This window comes from Tetrao urogallus (assembly GCF_951394365.1).
Source record: "Tetrao urogallus genome assembly, chromosome: 4".
NCBI lineage: Eukaryota > Metazoa > Chordata > Aves > Galliformes > Phasianidae > Tetrao > Tetrao urogallus.
This window is the reverse complement of record NC_136817.1, coordinates 59,406,384-59,426,042: the sequence shown is the minus strand read 5'-3', so window position 1 is coordinate 59,426,042 and position 19,659 is coordinate 59,406,384. Positions and strand designations below refer to the sequence as shown.

General features: G+C 36.0%; 1 protein-coding gene across 1 annotated transcript in view; it reads left to right on the top strand.

Moving 5' to 3' along the window:
- JAKMIP1 (janus kinase and microtubule interacting protein 1) overlaps window positions 1-15,364 on the top strand; it is a gene marked incomplete at both ends in the record, with an annotated part of 67,519 nt that extends 52,155 nt beyond the window's left edge. Inside the window, 2 exons of the mRNA XM_079535144.1 lie at window positions 13,718-13,783; window positions 15,314-15,364. Coding sequence (XP_079391270.1) covers window positions 13,718-13,783; window positions 15,314-15,364 — 117 coding nt within the window. The remainder of the gene's footprint in view (window positions 1-13,717; window positions 13,784-15,313) is intronic.
- Window positions 15,365-19,659: the final 4,295 nt, after the last annotated feature.

The following is a 19,659-nucleotide window of genomic DNA, read 5'->3' as shown; positions in this document are numbered from 1 at the left end:
ATAATTCCTGTATGGCTCCTCATTATAGTAACATCTGGAAGATGCAGCCAGATGTTGTAGGTCTTGGAGACTGCCCTCTGGTTGCTCTGGCTGCTTTCTTTGCAAATCTGGAATCACGTATTCAAAACATACTACGCAAATGCATGCAGGACATTATTGCTATTTCAAGTACAGGTTACTGGGTTAGGAATTACATTTCAGTTTGGCTCAAGCTCTGTTTCAGTTTGCTTTGTAGATTAACACCGACTAGATTGGTATATTATATTAGTTCTAGCACTGTTGTGTTCATCTTCTCTCATCCTACAGTGATGAGAAATGCTGACAGTGTTTGAATTGAGCTCTCGCTTTCTAAAAGTCTTCTTTTTCTTACTCCCTCAGTATGTTCTCTTGGTTTGGGAGATGTAACACTGAGATCAGGAGGGTATGAGCAACTCTTAAATCTTTGTTAATGAGTGTCCAATCAGTGAAGGTGTACAGAAGGCTGGAGAAAGTAGACACAAACTAGTTGTAAAAGTGTCAGAAAGAAAGAGTAGATTAAATCTATGAAATTTGATCAATTAAGATAGAGTCAGAAGTTATCTGCTTAATGTTATTATCATGGCTGAAATTATTGAGAATTCTGGACAGAATTTTGATTTTTTTTTTTTTTTTTCAGAGCTAGTAAATACTGTTTCTCACTGACATTTAGTAGGAGTGAATGGAATTCTGTGTTGCCACTGATTAGTGAGTACAGCATCAGCCTTTTTACCTCTTGTAGTAGCTCTGAAAGTTAAAATAAATAAATAAATCTCTTTTTGGCTCTAAGCAACCACAAATCTATCTTTGCTCAGAGCCTTTGAAGAAATACCTTATACATCTGAGGAATACATTATTAATTGTATAAATCCCGTTTATCTCTCATAGACACTTACTCAGTCAGGCGCTGCTGAAGCTCATGGCATTTCAGATTTTGTTTATAGTTTGTCTGTTGCTGGATCTGACAGATGATAAGGTTTTTTTCTGATATTTGCAAGAGTGAGCTTCAGAGAAGCAGATCACTCTTTCTGAACACTTCGTTCTAAGTTCTCTACATCTAAGTGATATAAAGTGTGAGATTTTTCCATCAGACTAGATACTATCTGGTCCTTTGTCCCTGTCTGGCATGTAATCTTTGAGGGACCATAATGGGCTAAGACCTTTCTGTGGTCCCACTGTACACCTGGGCAGAGCTCCTGTTTAAGCATGACATTGACAAATAGGTTGTACTAATAGGAGTAGATTTGTAGACCGAAACACTTACTTCCAAGGACACTACAGCTATACTAAGTGCATTTTAGATGTTTTCTTTGGGTTGTGTTGGGTTGTTAGTTTGGCCCATGTATTGCTCACTGAAGATATGTTAGAACATACCTTCATTTCAGTCTGGTTTATGTATTTATGGATTGCTCCACACATTAAAGTCAAACATGATGGATTATAGAATGGTTTGAGCTGGAAGGGACCTCAAAGATCATCTAGTTCCATCTGCTGCTGGGGGCAGGCTTGCCAATCACTAAATCAGGCTGCCCAGGGCCCCACCCAAACCAGCCTTGAATACCTTCAGGAACATCCACAACTTCTCTGAACAACGCATTCCAGCACTTTGCCACCTTTTCAGTGAAAATTTACCCCTGACATTCAGTGAAAATCTCCCGTCCTTTGGTTTAGAACCATTGTCCCTTATCCTATAATGGATGAGACTTCTCTTCTGCCTTAAAGCAAAATGGTAATGTAAGCATAGCCTCATTAGCCATGGATATTTATGTATCTGTCTCCAGACCCACATTATAGAGTGTCATTGGAATTTCATGTTGTGCCCATCTCAACATACTTATGTTGCAGCCTTGCAGGACATGTTAAGCTAATTCTGCTGCCTAATCAGAAGCTAAGCATTTTAGTCATCTATTTTTAACCTCCTGTTGTTGACAGGAAAAATAACGTCAAAGATGGCAGTTAATTTCCCTAAAGTATGGAAAGCAAGCATATTGCATTTGAAATTCTTTACTCAGTTTCTTCTCAGTTGTTTTCTTCCTGAGGTTTGTATTTGTATGGGACCAGTGGTCAATGCTGTTAATCTAGTAGTTGTGTGCAAAAATGTACAGCTTAAAAAGACAACAGAAAAATAAACAAAAAGCCATAGTATGGAACAGTAGTGTTACAGGGCTAATCCTCACAGGACTAAATGTGTCTGCCATAGCTGGTGGCAGAAGCTGAAATGCTACAAAAAAGAGAGCACCTTGGAGTTGTCAGAGTCTTCATATAAGAATGAAGCTGTTCTAAATGTGCTAAATATATTTAGATGCTACATTAAATGAGTGTCCTCTTTTCTTGATGAATTTATGGATACCAGAGGTTTTGTGGACACAGGGTTGTTAGCAAGCACCAACTACATTGTATTCTGGCAAAAATGTAGTAAAGACTTGATCACATTTATGCACTTTACAGTGCTTTTGCTGTATGTACCGTTCTTTATCTCCTGAAATGGAGGATAAGGAGAATGACATGGCAGCATGATGGGCCTGTTGGTTTTACAAAGAAAGGCAAAGGTTTTTTTCTGGAGAATATACTGTCTGAAAAGGATGCAGACATGCATGAATAAAAATTGTCCAAAGTGAGCCTGTGCTGCTTTATGTGTGCTCATTTGTGTAGGTATGAAGCCCTAGTTTTTAGTCACTGTGTTTAAACGTTTGAATGCAATAAACATGTTTTAGGATGTTAAGCCCTGTTTTGCTTTGGAAGCTCTGTTCATCTTGTGCTTGTTTAGCCTCACATTATGATTATTAGTGTATAAATAAAATCATTCATGTGTATCCAATATGCATGAAGGAAACCAAGCTTCTGTGGAACCAAATCAGACAAACGCTGATTAGATCTGCTTGCTAAGACATACAAACTTATACTAACTCAGAGACCAACATGCAGATCTGGGGGACAGACCTGTGGCTGAAGCATAATGACAGTATTCCTTTCAAGTCATTAATGGTGTTTTGATTTCCATCATCCCCTCTGTTTGTGAGAGGCAAGATATGTTAATTAAAAATCTGTCACAAGCAGCTTGTGCTATTTGCTCCTAGCCATAGGGTGCATGCTGCTCCACTGCTGTTCCTATATTTGTTATATTGTATGCTATAGCCTTTTTATGAGCTTTTGTAAGCCAGTTTATTTCTAACAGGACTTCTTTTAAAATTAACATGTATGCTTTAGCCTGTGCAAAGCCATGACTTTTGTGCACTTGAGAAATTATGAGGATTATTTCTAGCTGGTTTTGTGAGGGAGGGGATTTTACATAAATAACATGCTTCACAGTAAGCATTTTCTCAAAAGGAGAAAAATGTGGTGGTGTAGCTATAAAAAACCTTTCCTAGAAAAGATTACTTCAAGTAGAGCAGTACAGTATATTTCTGAAGTAGTGATATCAACTTCTTAATTAAGCAAGCTCTGTTGACTCTTTTTGTTTTTTTTTTTAATTAAAAAAGTAAGAGCCACGTTGCTGGATCTCCTGAAAAAAAAGCTTGTGTATTAGTTTCCTGATGAAATTAGTAAATTTTAAAGGTCAAATTTTGCTTTATTATTTATCATATAGTATCTTTATTCCAATTACTGGGTGTAGCTCATTTCTGCAGTAAGAAACTGTGGAAAGTGGTGAGAGTCAAGATCTAAATCAGGATAGATTAAATTACATTTCACTGTTGGCTGTTGTACATCAGGAAAATATATAATAGAATCAGAATTTATTCTTGATTTCATTTAAGTCATTTTAAGTACAAGAAACTAGAAAATCCTTGAAGAACACCAGATTGACACCATCTCCATTCCGAAAGTGTTTGCTGCCAATTAGAAAGGATGTGGGAGACAGATTTTATGAATGTAATACAAAAATTTCCCAGATAAGTCTTAACATTGCATAAAGATATTAGAAAAAAAAAAAAAAGACCTTTTTTCCTCTGAGTTTCTTTGTAATCACCATACTAAGCTGAGGTGCGGAGAAGAGTCTAGTTTAGTTCTAAACTCAGTTTAGAATATTGCTGAGTGAAGCCCATTTTCACAGAGTAAAGGAAGTCGTCATTTCATTCCTCTGAAATGCTGAGGGCATCCAAATTCCAGCCCCAAATAGAATATAGCTGTAAATATTTTAACTGTGTGTTCTTGAAGCCTTTACTCCTATGACCAGGCAAAATTATTCATCAGTAATATAAACACAAAACACCACTTCGCACGTTTTACTGGAAGAAGGCACAGGACAAGAGTTCTATGAGAAGGCAAGAGACCTTACTGCTTATAAGTTAAGCATGGTGGATGCTACTCCACTGTGAGTTCTCCCTGCTAACTCATAGGTAGAACAATTTTTCCATACTATCATGTAGTACGTGGGAGGGAACACCTTGTTCACAAATGCATAGGATAGAATGTAATTGTGTCCATATACTCTATTAGCACAGCTATTCAGAATACATATTTGTTGTTATTTTGTTTTGTTTTAGGGTTTTCTCTGAAACCCATTGTTTAATAACATTAATTTGTTGAAATATCAATTGCCTGTGTGAAGTTGGAACCTGAGATTTGCTGCTTGATATATTAATGATGCTCAGGTAGAACTTGGATAAATTCAGCAGTTATTCTACTTCACTGTGTAATCTGTTATGGTTGATAAACCATTTATTTTTCACCTGGGGAGAATTGTTAAGGCTTAATGTTTAACTGTGGAGGCTCTGGAGAGTCAGAGAGAGATGGATGCTTATTTTATCAAATTAGAGAGGATGCTGTGCTTGGTGTAGCTTGGTGACAGGCATGAGAAGGTCTTATCTTTAGTTTCTCCTCTCTGGCATGTTGCCCTCTGCCAGTCTGTGACGTGGTCAAAATCCCACAATTTTGCCACAGTCAGTAAGGCAAAAGTATTACTGAGATTACTTACACATTAGTGGTTGGGGTAATTCTCAGCTAATTTACTTCTTGATAGATATCATCTGTTTTAATGCTTTAATTTTAAATCTGAAGTGTCATGGTGCTAGCAAAGTTCATCTCCATTTATTTGCATGCAGCTGTGTGAAGATGAATTCATAGGACAAACAAGGATTTTTTTGCAGTCATTAATGTTTGCAGTTGGGAAATATTCACTGTTCAGTGTACAATAGATTATTGGTGATGGTGCATTTTTGGTATTCACACATGCTTTTGGAGCTAACTGTAATCTATAGTCATGAAGCATATCATGACCGGGTTAATGACAGTTGACCTGTGGTATTGATTTACTACGCAGAAGTGAATATTGAGTCTTTCTTGTAAAAACAGCAGCATAATAAAATTCTGTTAGTTCCCACAGATGAGAGTTAATTTTAGTCATTTCTACATTTTTATCTTACAGTGCTTTGTTATATATGTTTTCCGTCTGTTTAGGCTTCAGATCAAACCATGCTGATTTGCTAATTGTTTTAGTGATGCTACTTGTCTGTGTAAGTGATGACAGCTGTACTGGTGCAATACCTACAAATTGTAAATGAAAAATCTGCTGCTTTTGCCTTTAGTGAGGTTTGATTCAGGTTGTACTCAAGTGAAGAGCAACTGCACGCCTGAAAGTGAGAACAGAATCTAGAAAACTCTCACCTGAAATTTGAATGCTGAAATTCTGAATGCCCTGTGTTTCTTAGCAAGGACAGTGGAAGGCTAAGAAAGAAATTCTAAAAACAGAAAGAGTACTGGAGCATATAGAAAATAGAAGGTGTAAAGAGTGTAGTCTAAATGTACTTTCATATGCACAATTCATGTATATATCATGATAATTATTTACCTTGAAACTTTCTATTTAAATACAAGAATATAGATAACAAGAATCTAGCGCTAACTGAAAAAAATATTTTAATAATAATAACGTTTCTGGACAGTCAAGGAGTCAAGATATTGAATGTTTGGTCTTCTGAGTTCCCACAGACTTAGAATAACCACTCGGTATATACTTAAAGCTTAAATGACTTCAGTAATAAATCAAGTCTACTAGTAAATATGAAGCCATATCTTCATGTTTAGTATCAGCTTATAAAAAACATTTATTGTAAGGGAAATGCATTTATAAAATTCACTGGTTTACTACCATGTAATTGAGTACATGTTAACTTCCGTGCTGAAAGATGCATCAGTGGAGCTGCTAAAAGATTCATTCTCTTCAGGAGGGCAAATAAAGCAATTGCAAGTGTGTAACAAAGCTTAGTAAGAACAATTCTCCTACTTGAGTAATAATCAATTGAATTATCATGGTTGAGACTATAGAACACAGAAATGGGGTTATTACCTGCTCTGTAAAGAAGTATATTAGTGATAATTTTGAGAAGTATAGAGTATCAAAGATGATGTAATACATTCAACTGGCCCAAAGTTTTTGTTCATGAAGTAAAACAAGATGGCAACACAAATAGGCTTAATTTAATGATACTAAAGTGTGCTTGTTTTTTTTCCTTATGTTCAGTATGCAAAATCACAATTTAGGAATATGAAACTAAAGGGAATATTTGGATTCCTAAGCCTACATCTCTTACAGTAGCAGATACAACAGCTTGAGTTAATGTGTGTGACAATTGTCCCATATGTATTTCATTGTATATACATTATAATCCTTAAAACAACTTCTAAAATACGTTTGATTTAAATATATATTATGTTCTTATTTTTTCATTAAGGAATTTTATCCATCATCTAAGTGATTTGAATAACAGCTAAAAGCATATCAGTTTATATGCATCTTTGTTTAAATTTGTACACGTACCATAGTTACACCACTGTTCACTATTAAGTACCTTACATACCTGCATCTTGATATCCTTGAGAAGCTGCTTAAAAGAGTGATATAATGAAACAATATTCTTGTCTTTGTTCTTGATGCTATGCTAGATTCAAAAATTCAGCATCTGATATAGTCCATCCATGGTGCACATCCTGTAAATGTACATCAGCATGAACCTTTCAAACATTTCAGAGCCAAGGACATAAGCAGCTTAGCAAATCCTCCTTTGTCTGCTTTGTGCTAAAATTATCAAATTGTTTTCTTTGATTTGCTGATGGACGTAAATCCAATAAGAGTGAGTCACAGGAACTATTAAGGTGATTTCTATACCGCTGATTAGAATTGCACTGTTGTGTTCTCGCAATGATAGCAGTATGACAAAAAGTGTATTTTGCAGGCAGATAAATTCTGATGTAGCTGCCAGTAAAACAAAGTTTGTTCCTATGGGTCTCTTACTTACTCTTTTTCTAGAAAACAAGAATGTTGGGTCTGCAGCTGGATGAACTTGCATGAAGTCTCATTGTTTCAGCAGCTGAAATTTGCCATAGAATTTTCTTTCCTGGTAGCATTTTCCCCAGCTAGCAAATGTCCTTGAGGACTTGAAGCCATCCAAGGTGTTGGTTCAGGACTGAGAATGGTTGGCTTGGTGCTACAAGTGAATTGGAGAGGACAAAAGACATAAATGAAGATGTTCCATTTCGTTTACAGCACATCCAATGTGCATAGCTATCTGATAACCAGGAAGCATCAGAATTCTCAAAATCTGTGTTTCCTACTAAAAAGGAAGCTGAGAGATAAGGTAAAAAGCCTGAGCGTGTGAAATGAATTGCATAATTGCACAGAGGGATGGCCATTTCTCATGAGAATTTGAAGTATCATGAAAGAAAAACTAAGAAATTTAAGAAATCTACACATTTTAATTAGATGGTAGGGAAAATTTACACGTTGGCTTTTCTGAGTAGCAAGGCACTTCTTTACACTTCAGATCTTTCTTTGTAATGCAAAATTTCCTGAGATGTCAAAGTCTCAGAATGATGACAAATCATCAGTGGGCTGATTTATTACCTTCAGAATAAAAATGAGGGTTCTATGATTGAAATACAGGGCTCACTGAGCTCACTGGGAGGATTTCCATTTATTAAGTGCTCCTTTAGAACGGGTAGTGTATTCATGGAAAAGATACTTAATGTAGATGGATTGCTAATACCAACTGTGCATACATACTTCATGCGTATTATGTGGGATGTAATCAACTTTTTTTTTTAATTGAGCAGTTTTTTCATACTTGTTAAAGCATTCAATGATATGAAGTATCTGAAGTGCAATATCATTTTCACTACTAACTTTGTTATCTGTTCTTCTTTATTCCATAAGGCAGGTTTTTAAACCTGTGCTAATAGAATTGTTACTCAAAGTCGAGTAATGTTTCCAGGTGAATATCCATCTTACTGTTTGCATTTCACATAAAACTTGGTTCCTCAGATGGTCCAGAGGTGCTTATATCCTTGAGGTTGCTGTACAGCCACGAGAACCAGACCATACTGAAAATTAAAGAAATTTCCCTTTGAAATGAACACCTAGCATATTTAACTGGTTCTCCATTGGCAGTGCATTAACATCCTTCCATTGAACCTCACCTCTGATTTGAATGGTCTGCAAGGAACCTGCTGCCTTTATCTCAGTGGTATGCTCTATTCATACCTGTGCTGGCTACTCATTATTACTAGGTGTTTTCTCAGAAGTACTGAGGCACTGTGGAACTGTCTATGCTTTGTGAAAGGCAGTGAGATACAGCAATGTTATGCACTTCCATCTTGGTGCCTCAGCCCTCTATTACCTTAGAAGTAAGAGCCGAGTGTCTGAATTTCTGAATTTCCCTGCCATTACTGGAAGATACACAAAGGCACTTGCCATCCAAATTAACCAAAGTGAAATAACTACTTAAGTAAATAACTGCATTCAAGAAGTGCATCTTGTTTCCCAGAAAGATGGACTTTCCACCATGAGGTGAAAAAAAATGATGGTTATGTGCATTTAAAAGAAATACACACGTTAAGAATCTTAAGCTTGGGAAAAATACTCAATTTGCTTCTTTTAGGCAGTTTGACAGCCCTGAGTGTTTGGTACTTGAGCAAAGTTTCCGTCATATGCCTATCACTTAACTATTGTCTTCAAAGAATATTTATGCTTTAGGTGCCTTAGCCTTCTGGATGTTCTTTCTCTTAGCTTACCATTAGTTTATCAGGGTGAATGCCACGGGACTGAGTGCCACCTTCCTTTGCCAAACTACTACTAAAAAATAATTTATAATGGATCTTAAATGTCTGTTCAAATTGCAGTTAAGTAATAAGGCGCATATTGCACATCTTCAGCATATTTTTTCTGTGTCTGACTGGAAATGCGAAAGGATTTCCAGGAGGAGCCTGGCTGCTGACTGAGCAGTTCTACTATTGCAGCATAGCTTGGCTGGTAGAGCCATCTGCTGTTACCTTGGGATGGCAGCAGGCTGGCAGCCCCTTTTGGCTGCTCGCAGGACCCTGAAGAGCAGTGGCAAGAAACTGCTGGTGGAACTATGATTTATCAAGTAGTTTTTTTCTGTACTAAAATGGATGCTTGGAAGACATACATGCAGGTGAAGTGGTAACAGACTATTCACAAATCTGCCCATCCATCATCCTGAAGTTTTGTGAGTTTTTTATTTGCTATTGCAGGTTGAATGGCAGATCTGTATTCAGTATTTTGGTAGATTGGTTGTGAATGCATGTGTGGAGCACAGTATTAAGGACCCATACCCTAGCACAGCCCTCTTCTTTTTCATGGTTATATTCTCATTGTGCTGTTTCTTTTCAGCTTTTTGTTTGCCAAAGCAGCTCCTTTGTATGGCCTTGTGATTTGACAGCACAGTGTTTTTCTCAGGAACCCTGCCAGTCCCAGAAAGCACTCATGGGGCTAATGGGCAGCTACTGACTGTAGTAACATAGGAGCTGCTGGAACCCAGCTTGAACAGTACTTTGTTCTGTCCCTCATGCCTACTCTGATTGAGGCCAATACCAAGGCTTTTCATGGAAACATAATTACTGTCCTGCTTTCAGTTTGTCCACCCTTGTCTTACACCCCCTTCTAAAAAAATGAAAATAAGCAAAAGAACAATTTGTAGGTATCTTCTCAACCAAGACGTCTTAGTGTTTTAATAGCACTGTACCATAGATTTTACTGGTTCTTCACACAGTCTGCTGTTCTGTAGAAATTACACTGGTTTTAAACTGCCTTGCTCAAGCACAAAGCCAAAAATATCATTGTATTGAAATATTTATACCTCCATAAGACACAGTAGGAAATCTTGACTTATCATCAACTTAAAGCTATAGCATGATAGTAGATGGAAAATCCTGATAACAATAAAACATTTCTGCATGATTTGTTGTTACAACTGTGCTTTGCAAACATAAACAAATCAGAGTTCATAGAAAGCAACTAATCAAGTGCTGTGAGGATCTGAGAGTGAGTCCACAGATTCTTGATTGCAAACACTTACAAATAAAAGGAAGAGTTGATAAAGATGTAAGCATTTGTACTGAATATCAAGCAGTTCTGACTTCGGTCTTAATTAGGATGTGTAATTTTTTTCTGTATTTTCTTTCTCAGTGGTTTACTATAGCTCGTAACTGAAGAACAGATGTTGGTGTTTCTAGAAGATACTCTTATTTAAGCTATTTTTATTTTATGTATCTTATGTGTATTTTTGAAATCATATTCTGCAAATCATTATCTCAGTATGGTCAAGATAATGCTATAAATACAGATATGCACAAGGGGAAAATATGTTTATTTTGATGTGTTAGCTACTCTACGTGAATTTAAATCTCTGTGTTGATTTTGTTGTGGTTTTTTTTTTCCTGTTGCAAAATTATTTCTGTATTTTTAAAGGCATCTTTTGAATTACATGGAAATAGGTAATGAATTGAACTAGATATTTTAGGATACGTAAATAGCTGAGCTGGACTGACTCTGTGCAGTCACGGGATGTTGACTGCAATAGTGACACCCACTTCATCCCCCTGGATAATCCACCTGCCATACTCCAGGGCAACACGAGCAAATACGTGCAAATAAACAGCACCAAGCTTTTATACAGTGGTGGAAAATTCCAGCCTACTGTTGCTTTTTAGAACAAATTCTGTCCTGTAGGTTTGAGCTCTAGTTCTTGTAGCATAGGTACAGTGTATTACTCGATTGAAGTTTAAGTCTTCTGTGTTCTATTGCCATTGCCTTTTCCATTCATGTAAAGAGAATGACGGCTATTTAAACATTTGTATTCTTACTTCAGCATGTCATTTTTAAGTGGCAAACTTGGAACAGGTCTCTTAATAGACATATATGTGTGTATGTTTGTGTATATATATAGAAACATCTGCCCTACAGGCAATATTCACTCTGTTTATGTCTGCCCTACTGACACACATCTTGTCATTTCGAAGATTTTCTGTAAACAGATTTTCACGCATATGAAATGCAGCCCTGTATGTATTCCTTTTTAATTTCTAGGTTGTCTTGGTATTTAAACTGATTCTTAGGAACGCATAATTTTTTTCACCCTAAGACTCTTTTCACCCACCTCTAATGTCGCACCAAGCTTAACAGTTAAGATGGGTTGTAGGTGAGAACTGCAAAACAGAAAACTCAGCCTTCATTTTTAGAACTATTCCAAATAACTGGAGAGAGTAACTGAATAGCTGTAATCTTCTGAAAAGATTAAAAATTCATGAGGAAATAATAACATCTCAATTTTTACTTAACTAACAGAAATCTGAAAAATGCTGTCTAATTAAAATGTTCTTATATAAGAGAGAACTTGCTCCAAACCCTGAGGTGAGAAAAACCCCAGATGTTTGGGGTTGTTTAGTGTTCTTACTTTTTCAGAAGGATAGTTCTCCACACACATTGAAAAAACATCTTGCACAATGAATCCTGAAGGTGAAAACAGCATTTAAAGTTATTGCTTCTTTCCACTCAACTCCCTGCAGTCTGATTTTATCACAGAGCATGGCATCACCCCCAGAGTTGAATTCTATCAGTCAGGTCTGGGATGCAGTTGTAAATAGGAATCAGCAGAACTGAAATTAGTGGGAGAGAAATATGAGTGTGAGCTGATAGAGCAGAGGACTCAGAGATGATTACATCTACATGGTTCATATCCTGTGGCTTCTCACAGGTTTGTAATATTCCTGCTACATACAGTATATGAAAGTGATTGCTTGAGAGATAGAAATGCTGTGAGCCGAGAGCAGATGAAGTATAAATCAATTCAAAGGTAATAGAGGAAAAGTGAAATTAATACAGCTGTGCACCAGGCATTTGTTATTGTCAGCAAGGCTTCATGCACTTATGTCATGTGAGGGCAATCTGGTTTGTGCATTTATATTATCTGGAGAAATCTCTGAGTGATGTGGCACGTTATGGTGGGAGGGTTTTGATTAACTTAATCCAACTGCACAGTGTTCAAAACAATCATTGAAACAAAGTCTTTTCTTTAAAAAAGCAGCAATAATATCAAGATTATCGTTTGCAACCTGCCTGCAATATTTTTATGGCAACAGCTGTGGGCACGCTGAGCTGTGGGGTGGATGTACCTCATCTTTTGGGATATCTCCAGGTTAGATTCAAAAGGTTAAACCCTAGGCGTTGTGGTTCCTAAAGCAATACTGAACAGTATTGGGATCAGTTGCTGCTGCTAGGAATGTTGTGGGCTGCTGTGAGGGTCGGGCATTTCCCACCATTGGAAGTCCTTGAGTTGAAAGCAGATGAATGAGTCAAACCTTCATTTGATCTCACTGATGTATAAGTATTGACTAGTTGCTTTTCTGAAAGATATACTGTTCAAATGGATAAAATAATAAAATAATAATAAGATAATTTGGGAGTGGTGCAGCAGCTCCTACGTTCAATTTATTAACGTGTGCACAGAAATTAGACAGGAAGATAATTTTCCTTTCAAAGTTCAGGAACTGCTAATAACCTTAATTTTTATAGGCCAGGGAGAGGTCAGGCAGTTAATTCCAAAGAGCTGATAATTTAAAAAGTTGCTCCTTCATTCCCAGAAGCTGTTAGTAGGAGATCCCAGATTTCTACCTGTAAAAAGAGTTCATGAACTTTATAAAGTCTACTATATACTAAACGTACTAATAAAATGCATCCTCTTAATCTAAAAGCCCAGTAAACTTATTATCAAAAAAAAAGAAAAAAAAGAGGGAACTTACAGAAAGGAAAGGGGAGCAGAAATAAGGTCAGATGTGTGGACCCAACAAAAATCATATTTTTGGAGATGCTTTGAACAAGTAAGGTTCTTGAAGTTAGAGAGAGCTGTAGTGGAGATATTCTCTCTGATGCTGGTGGGAGAGGGTCATCATAATAAAGGGTCTGAATGTCAGAATGGCATCTTGGTGGTGAATTGAAAGTCTAAGCATGCTTATTTTTTCTGGTATAGCAGAAATATCTCAGAAGCATAGTCATGTTTTACAGGAAAGGAAAGTGGAGTGTTAAAATATAACAGTGTCATAAGCTGACTCTGTAGGTAAGTCAAAAAAAACACCTTCTGGCAGTTACAGAGAAAGCAGTCTTGTTGTACTTCTTGGAATTTTGGTGCTAACTGGCCTTATCTCTATATGTATCTTAAAAGTATGATTTATGAGTGGTGAGTTTAGACAACCTGGTAGTAAACAAGATGATATGAAGACACAGCTTGTGTAAAATGCTGTTTTATGGAAATGTGGAACAATCCTGCCATCTGCACGGCTAGTATAACTGAGCAGGAAGTGCTACATTAATAAAGGGTATTTATTCTTGTGTTTAAGCTATTTAACATATTTTTGATTCATATGCTTTCCAAAGTAGATACTATAAGATCTATTTAACTTTTTTTTGTTCCAGAGGATTCGAGAACTAGAAGATAAAATAGAATTTCAAAAAAGGCAACTCAAAGAAATTGAGGAAAAGGTAAACCTGGTCAATAACAATGATTTTCCTTCTCGTACTGATTTTTCCCAGTTACACTGATGGTAATAGGATTTAACCTACTCTTGAGAGATCTATTTTAATACAAGAAGGATCAAATTTTAGTTCAAGTCCTTATTGCAATAAACAAAGCTCTGTCCCTCATAAACTCATGATCATCTGCTGTTTGGGTTTTTCTGTCAAGTAGGGAAGTCATTAGACTAAAACGAGGAGGACTTTTTTTCTGTAATTTAAGTCAAATGACAGCATTATGATTTGTTTATTTGACAGAAGAGGCTATGTTCGTCCTGTTCCATGGGTAACGCTTAGCAAATCTCATAACTGTGAAAAAATAAATAAAATCTCTTAATGTTACTACTACCAAAATGTAAACCATTACAGTTTGTAGCATAGATACTAGGTGAGACAGCTTGTGGTAAACTGGAAAATAGCAGTTAGCATAATCTGTGCTGGCTCTTATGTGCAATGTTTGGGGAAAAGAACTGGAAAAGAAATACTATAATCACGATCTGAACAGAAAGCTGGGAATGAGTTAAAATTGTTAATGTTTTCTCTCTTACTGTCACATTGACAGGAGACCTCTCAAGGTTTCATCTTCTACTCCTAGATAAGTGCAGGGTTTCCTTCTATATATATTACGTTTACAGTTTTTTCTTGAAATGAAGTCTCATTCAGAATTTGAATGCCTGAAAGAAATTTGTATTGTCAGGAAATCAATGAATGATACACTTCTACCTCATTGCTCTTTTTAATGCTTAAAATGTAAGTGAATGGAGAATGACATTTACATGACACTGACACTGAGCACGATGACTTCCTGTGGAGGTAAATTCTTTCTTTTGAAGGAAGGGCAGTTTTGATAATGGAGCCCACTTTCTGGCTGGAGCTATGGGCAGCACGTTGCTTATAGTTACTTCTTCATTAGTATGGATTTTTATTTTCCCTCAGGAATTTATTCAATTTTTAAGTATAATGTAAAATGCTTTCAAATGAGAAGATAAGAATGGCAGTATTTTTACCCTGTAGATTCTTCAGCAAACTGTCCTTTTTCCAGAGGCTATCAGAACAATAATGTAAAGTCTCAGTTTCATTCTACCTGCCAGCGCATGAGGAGCAAGAGTTGTTGAAACACATTGAGCTTTTCTCACAACTGAGTCTCTGGCCTTTAAGTTGCATATAGTTTTTACCCATGTCTGGGTAAGTTTTCTTGCAGGAAATCTTTCAGGCATGTTATTATGAGTACGTACTTGACTAAGTCACAGAGCTAAGCCTTTTTCTGAATTGTACATAAACTACAGATGTTACTGTTTGCAAAAGCTATCCTAAGATAATGAATTTTGCACCCTCTTTCCTCTTTTCAGAGTCAAATTTGTATACTGATCTTTCAGGCCCAATCAATTAGTATTAATGTAAATTAACTGCTGTTAAATTATGTCACTGGATTTCATATTACATATCTTACATCTTCTTCTTTTTCTTTTTTCCTCATTTTCTTTTGATCTTATTTTATAGTTTTTGTTCCTTTTTTTGTTTTTTTCACTAGCATTCATTCTGTGGCCTTGATGACACAACTGAGCCAAGACATGTGGTTGGTATTCTTTATATTGTTTTGTACTCAATTTTTAGCTCTTGGATTTTGGTATGTTTTTAGAATCATCTTTGTAAGGCTTTGAAACCCTGGGAAAGCGTTTACTGGTTTTGCTTGCACATACAGAAAGAGTCCCTTGTAAGATCCAAATTGATGCCTTCTATTAACTTCCTAGCCTTCTGCAGAAAATCATTCTTTTTTCAACAAGAATTGGTTTTGCATTCTAAGATATTGAGTGTCTGAACTGCAGTGGGTACTTCTCAATTCTGTAGAGCAGGTACATTTTAATCTTGAAGTTCAACTGTTACTGAAAGATTCTGTCTCCCATCCTGTGTTTGGTTTTCAGTTGTATTTTCTAAAAGTCCTGTATCTATACAAAAAGTTTCATTTTACTTTCTTAAAATCCTTGAAGCCACAAAGTAAATTAAAAATAAATAACTCAATTTTCTATTATGAGTTGATGGGAAGAAGTATGACTGACCTTCTTTGTGCTTGTGAACGCAGTAAGGATGAGACTAAGAAATCTGTCTTTAGACATAACTGTAATTCCCTCTGCCCCATTCACAGTGCAAAGGACAGAGAGAATTTCTTTAGCTGTAGCAGCACTATAGCTACAGTGGCTTACCTTTCACACAGAACAAGAAAGAGAGATTAGAATAAAATCAGTTCTACTTCCATAGAGCAATGTACGTTTCCTGCTCCTTTTCACAGCCTCAGTGACAGAAGATTAAGATGTGGTTTAAAACCACTGATTTTTTTTTTTTTTTTAACTGAAAATTATGACACTTTTGCAGTTTTTCAAATCTTTTGAAATCTGTTCTGAATTATGTCCCGTTTACCATGGCTGTGCAGTCATAAAGCCACTCCAGATTTTCAGGGGTTCATGGCATATCAAAACTCTAGTGTGGAAGACAATTTCCTTTAATTTGTTTTGCCAGCAGTGAATCTATCCCTGAATAACGTAACACAGCAAAGACCATTTTAAGGAACCTAACTATGGTTTCTTGTTGGTGAGACTCTTAAACATTCTTCCATATTGCTAGTCAAACTGGTTTGTTTGCTAATGGCAGTTTTGTTCTTGTTATTTTGAAGCTAACATTAAACTTTTAGGAAGACTTTTTGATGGGCGTGAATGCCAACATTTATTACAAAATTAATTTTGTCTATCTGAAGCTAAGAATACATTTTTTCTTCTCTTTTTTTTTCTTTTATTACCCAGGTTATTAAAAGAACCTATGGAGTGAACAGCTGAGTCCACATGCAAAAATATAGAAAACATTTATTGAGCAGCTTTAAATTGGTGCATTTTTTCATAAAAGTGTTTGCATAATACTTGAAGCTGCAAAATATTTGAACTTACAATTAGAGTTTTTTTAAATCTATAGCTTCAGGCTGGAATGATTTGATAATCAAATAGGGACCAGCACATCATACACACTGAAAAAAGTATAAAGAGAATTTACACTCACACACCAATCAAACACTGGAAAAAAAACCAAGTGCAATTACTGGATGCTATGTGAACTGTTCTCTACCAAATAGTTTTCTTACAGTACTGACATCTTTGTCTCCATACTGCATGCTTTCAACAAATGTCGTTTGCATTTCACGCAGGTAACACAAAATCTCCTTTTTAGTATCCATATTAAAAAGATAAGTGTTTGACAATAAATTCTCTGTAGTAAATATCTGACAGGTTTAAAAAAAAAAGCAAAAAAAAAAAAAAGAGAGAAAAAAAAAAACCAAAAACTGTTCTGTGTTGAAAACAAAGAGAGATTTAAAGCCCCGCAGTGACAAAATTCATATTCAATTCATAAGTTGGAAATTCACAAGTGGAGAAGATGTAGAGTTTGGAGATAAGGCAGGGTATTAGATTGGACTAGAAGATCTTGGAAGTGGGTAAGAGCTGCAAGGCAGAAGTGAATTTTTGAATGTTCCTAGAAAATTAAGAAATAATTTGTGAAGATAGCCCTGGGAGAATGGAAGATCATGAGACGGACTGAGAGGTCAGGAAAACAGAATGCACGGTGTGCTGTCCTCAGTTATCTCTTAGGAAGAAAGAAAGACTTGAAGATATGGGTGTATAGATGAATGTGCTAAACAGATAAGCATTTGCAAAGAAATATCTGGGAAAATTTTATCCTCACAAAAGAAAGTTGACATTAGCGACCAGGAAGAAAAAATGGCACAATTGCAGCCAGCAGAGCTGGATATACACAGTCAAGGACATTAGCCACCTGAACTGCAAGAAAAACTTCTTGTGAAGCACAGATTGAAAAAAATGAAAGTTGAAAACAGTTGTTTAAGATGGAGAACCGTAAGAAAAATTCAAGAAGGTTGTTTTTCTTTTCTTGAAAGAAAAACCCAATTTGCTCTTTCGGGGCTGGAAGGACATTGTGAAGAAATAGGTAATTTTGATTATTCTGGAATGTAGAGGCAAGTTGACAATATTATTAAAAGCACAACATTTAAAGACAACTTTCTCCTCAGAATTGTATGGAAAATCTTTATTTTAAAAAGGACTGCGCAGAAAATGACAGAGGGGCAGGTCTGCTTCCATGAATATGCTGAACTCAAACACAAAAGTAGAGCGGAATAAGATGGTTATGGTAATATATTGGATAAAGTGAAAGTTATAATTAAAAAAAAATAAAGCAAGGAACCATCAAGGCAACACAAATAAAGCTGAAGAACAGATTTATCTTAGCAATTGAATTTCTCCCTTTTGGAGGAGCAAGAAGCAGCTTCAGAAGAAGCCAGCTCTCTCAAATCTTTTAGGCTCTGAAGTATGATTTTTTTTCATCACAGATGAAAAATCACTAGCCAAGATGATTTATCTGCTGAAGTAGCTGGAGCACTCAACAACATTATTTCAGTCAGATGTCGTGAACTGGGGATCATTTGAGTGTCTGACAAATCCTGTTTCCTGGCACAAAGCACAACAAAAGTTAGAAACTTTAGAGGTTTTTTTAGAGAAAGATTTTGTTGCTCACAATGTTTGGTTCAAAAAGGAACAAGCATTCACAGAATGTGCTTTCAAATAGAGAGTTTTCATGTTTTAGTTAAAACTTTTTAGCACTATAATAACTGAATACGGAAAAATTAGCTCTTTACTGCAAAAGGAAAAGTTTTGTCTTTATTCTGAAGAGAGACCATAACAGTTGTAATCAGAGCTTTGGATAACCAAAACAGAAACTGGTGATGTGACAGAAATTGGGAAGAGATTGGATTGACTTGGGGAAGAAGTACTCTTCTACCAGACATAGCTTTGCTCCTCTCTTATTTGGAAATAAAACTGGAAGCATAGACAAATGATCACTCAACACGTGACTTTAAGTGCTCTGCAAGGACAGGAGATGGTCTTGTTACAAAGCAGAAAAGGTATGATCAGTTTTATTATCTTTTATGTGTTTTATTGAATTGTAATTTGTGTGACAAATTCCTAAAACAAAAATACCTGTCTGATTTGAGTGAGATTTTCCATATGACATTACGATGCTTTTATCCTATCTTGAAGTAACAGGTTTGTACTTCTGAAAAACTGGGTGTATCATTTCAGTCTTACTATGCATTGCACATTGATATCAAACGTAGAAATGAGAAGAGGCTTAAGGTACTCAGGCCATGAAAGATGCTACATCTGATTTTTACTTTCTGTGACAGATTTTAAGTCATCTCTCCCAGATATATGAGCAAAGTGGAAAACAAAGAGTTTCTGATTTCTGAGATCAGTAGTAACAAATTTCTGGTTTTATGCTGCAGTACTAAGTACTTTTCAGAACAAAGCATAAGAAATATAGAGGCCTCCTGGATCATGAAGATAAAAATCAACTGTAGAAATTATTGTATTAACTTTCATTATATTTATTCTAGTGAATAAAAGTCCACTTAAGAGTAACAAAATACAACGTGAGTAGAAATCTGTGTATCTACATTAAGTGTGAGTTTAATTCCCACCTGATCTATCTTTCTTTTTTTATCTGGTAGCTACTTTCTGCAAAGTGTATGTCTGAGAAATCTTCCTTCTACAGCTCATGAGTCGGATAGTAGGCTGGGGCAGAGCTGAAAATGGTATTAATTTAGCTTCTGATGTTAACATGTTAACATGCAGAGCAACTGTGTCCATAATTACTTTAAATTTCTTTTGTAGTAGTACGTGGGGTTGCCCATTGTAGGAGAGCAAGATATTTGTTCATTTCACAAATAATTTTACACAGAATTTGATAGTGGTTCAAGGAGCTCAAAGCAAAGATACTGTTCCACGTGCCAG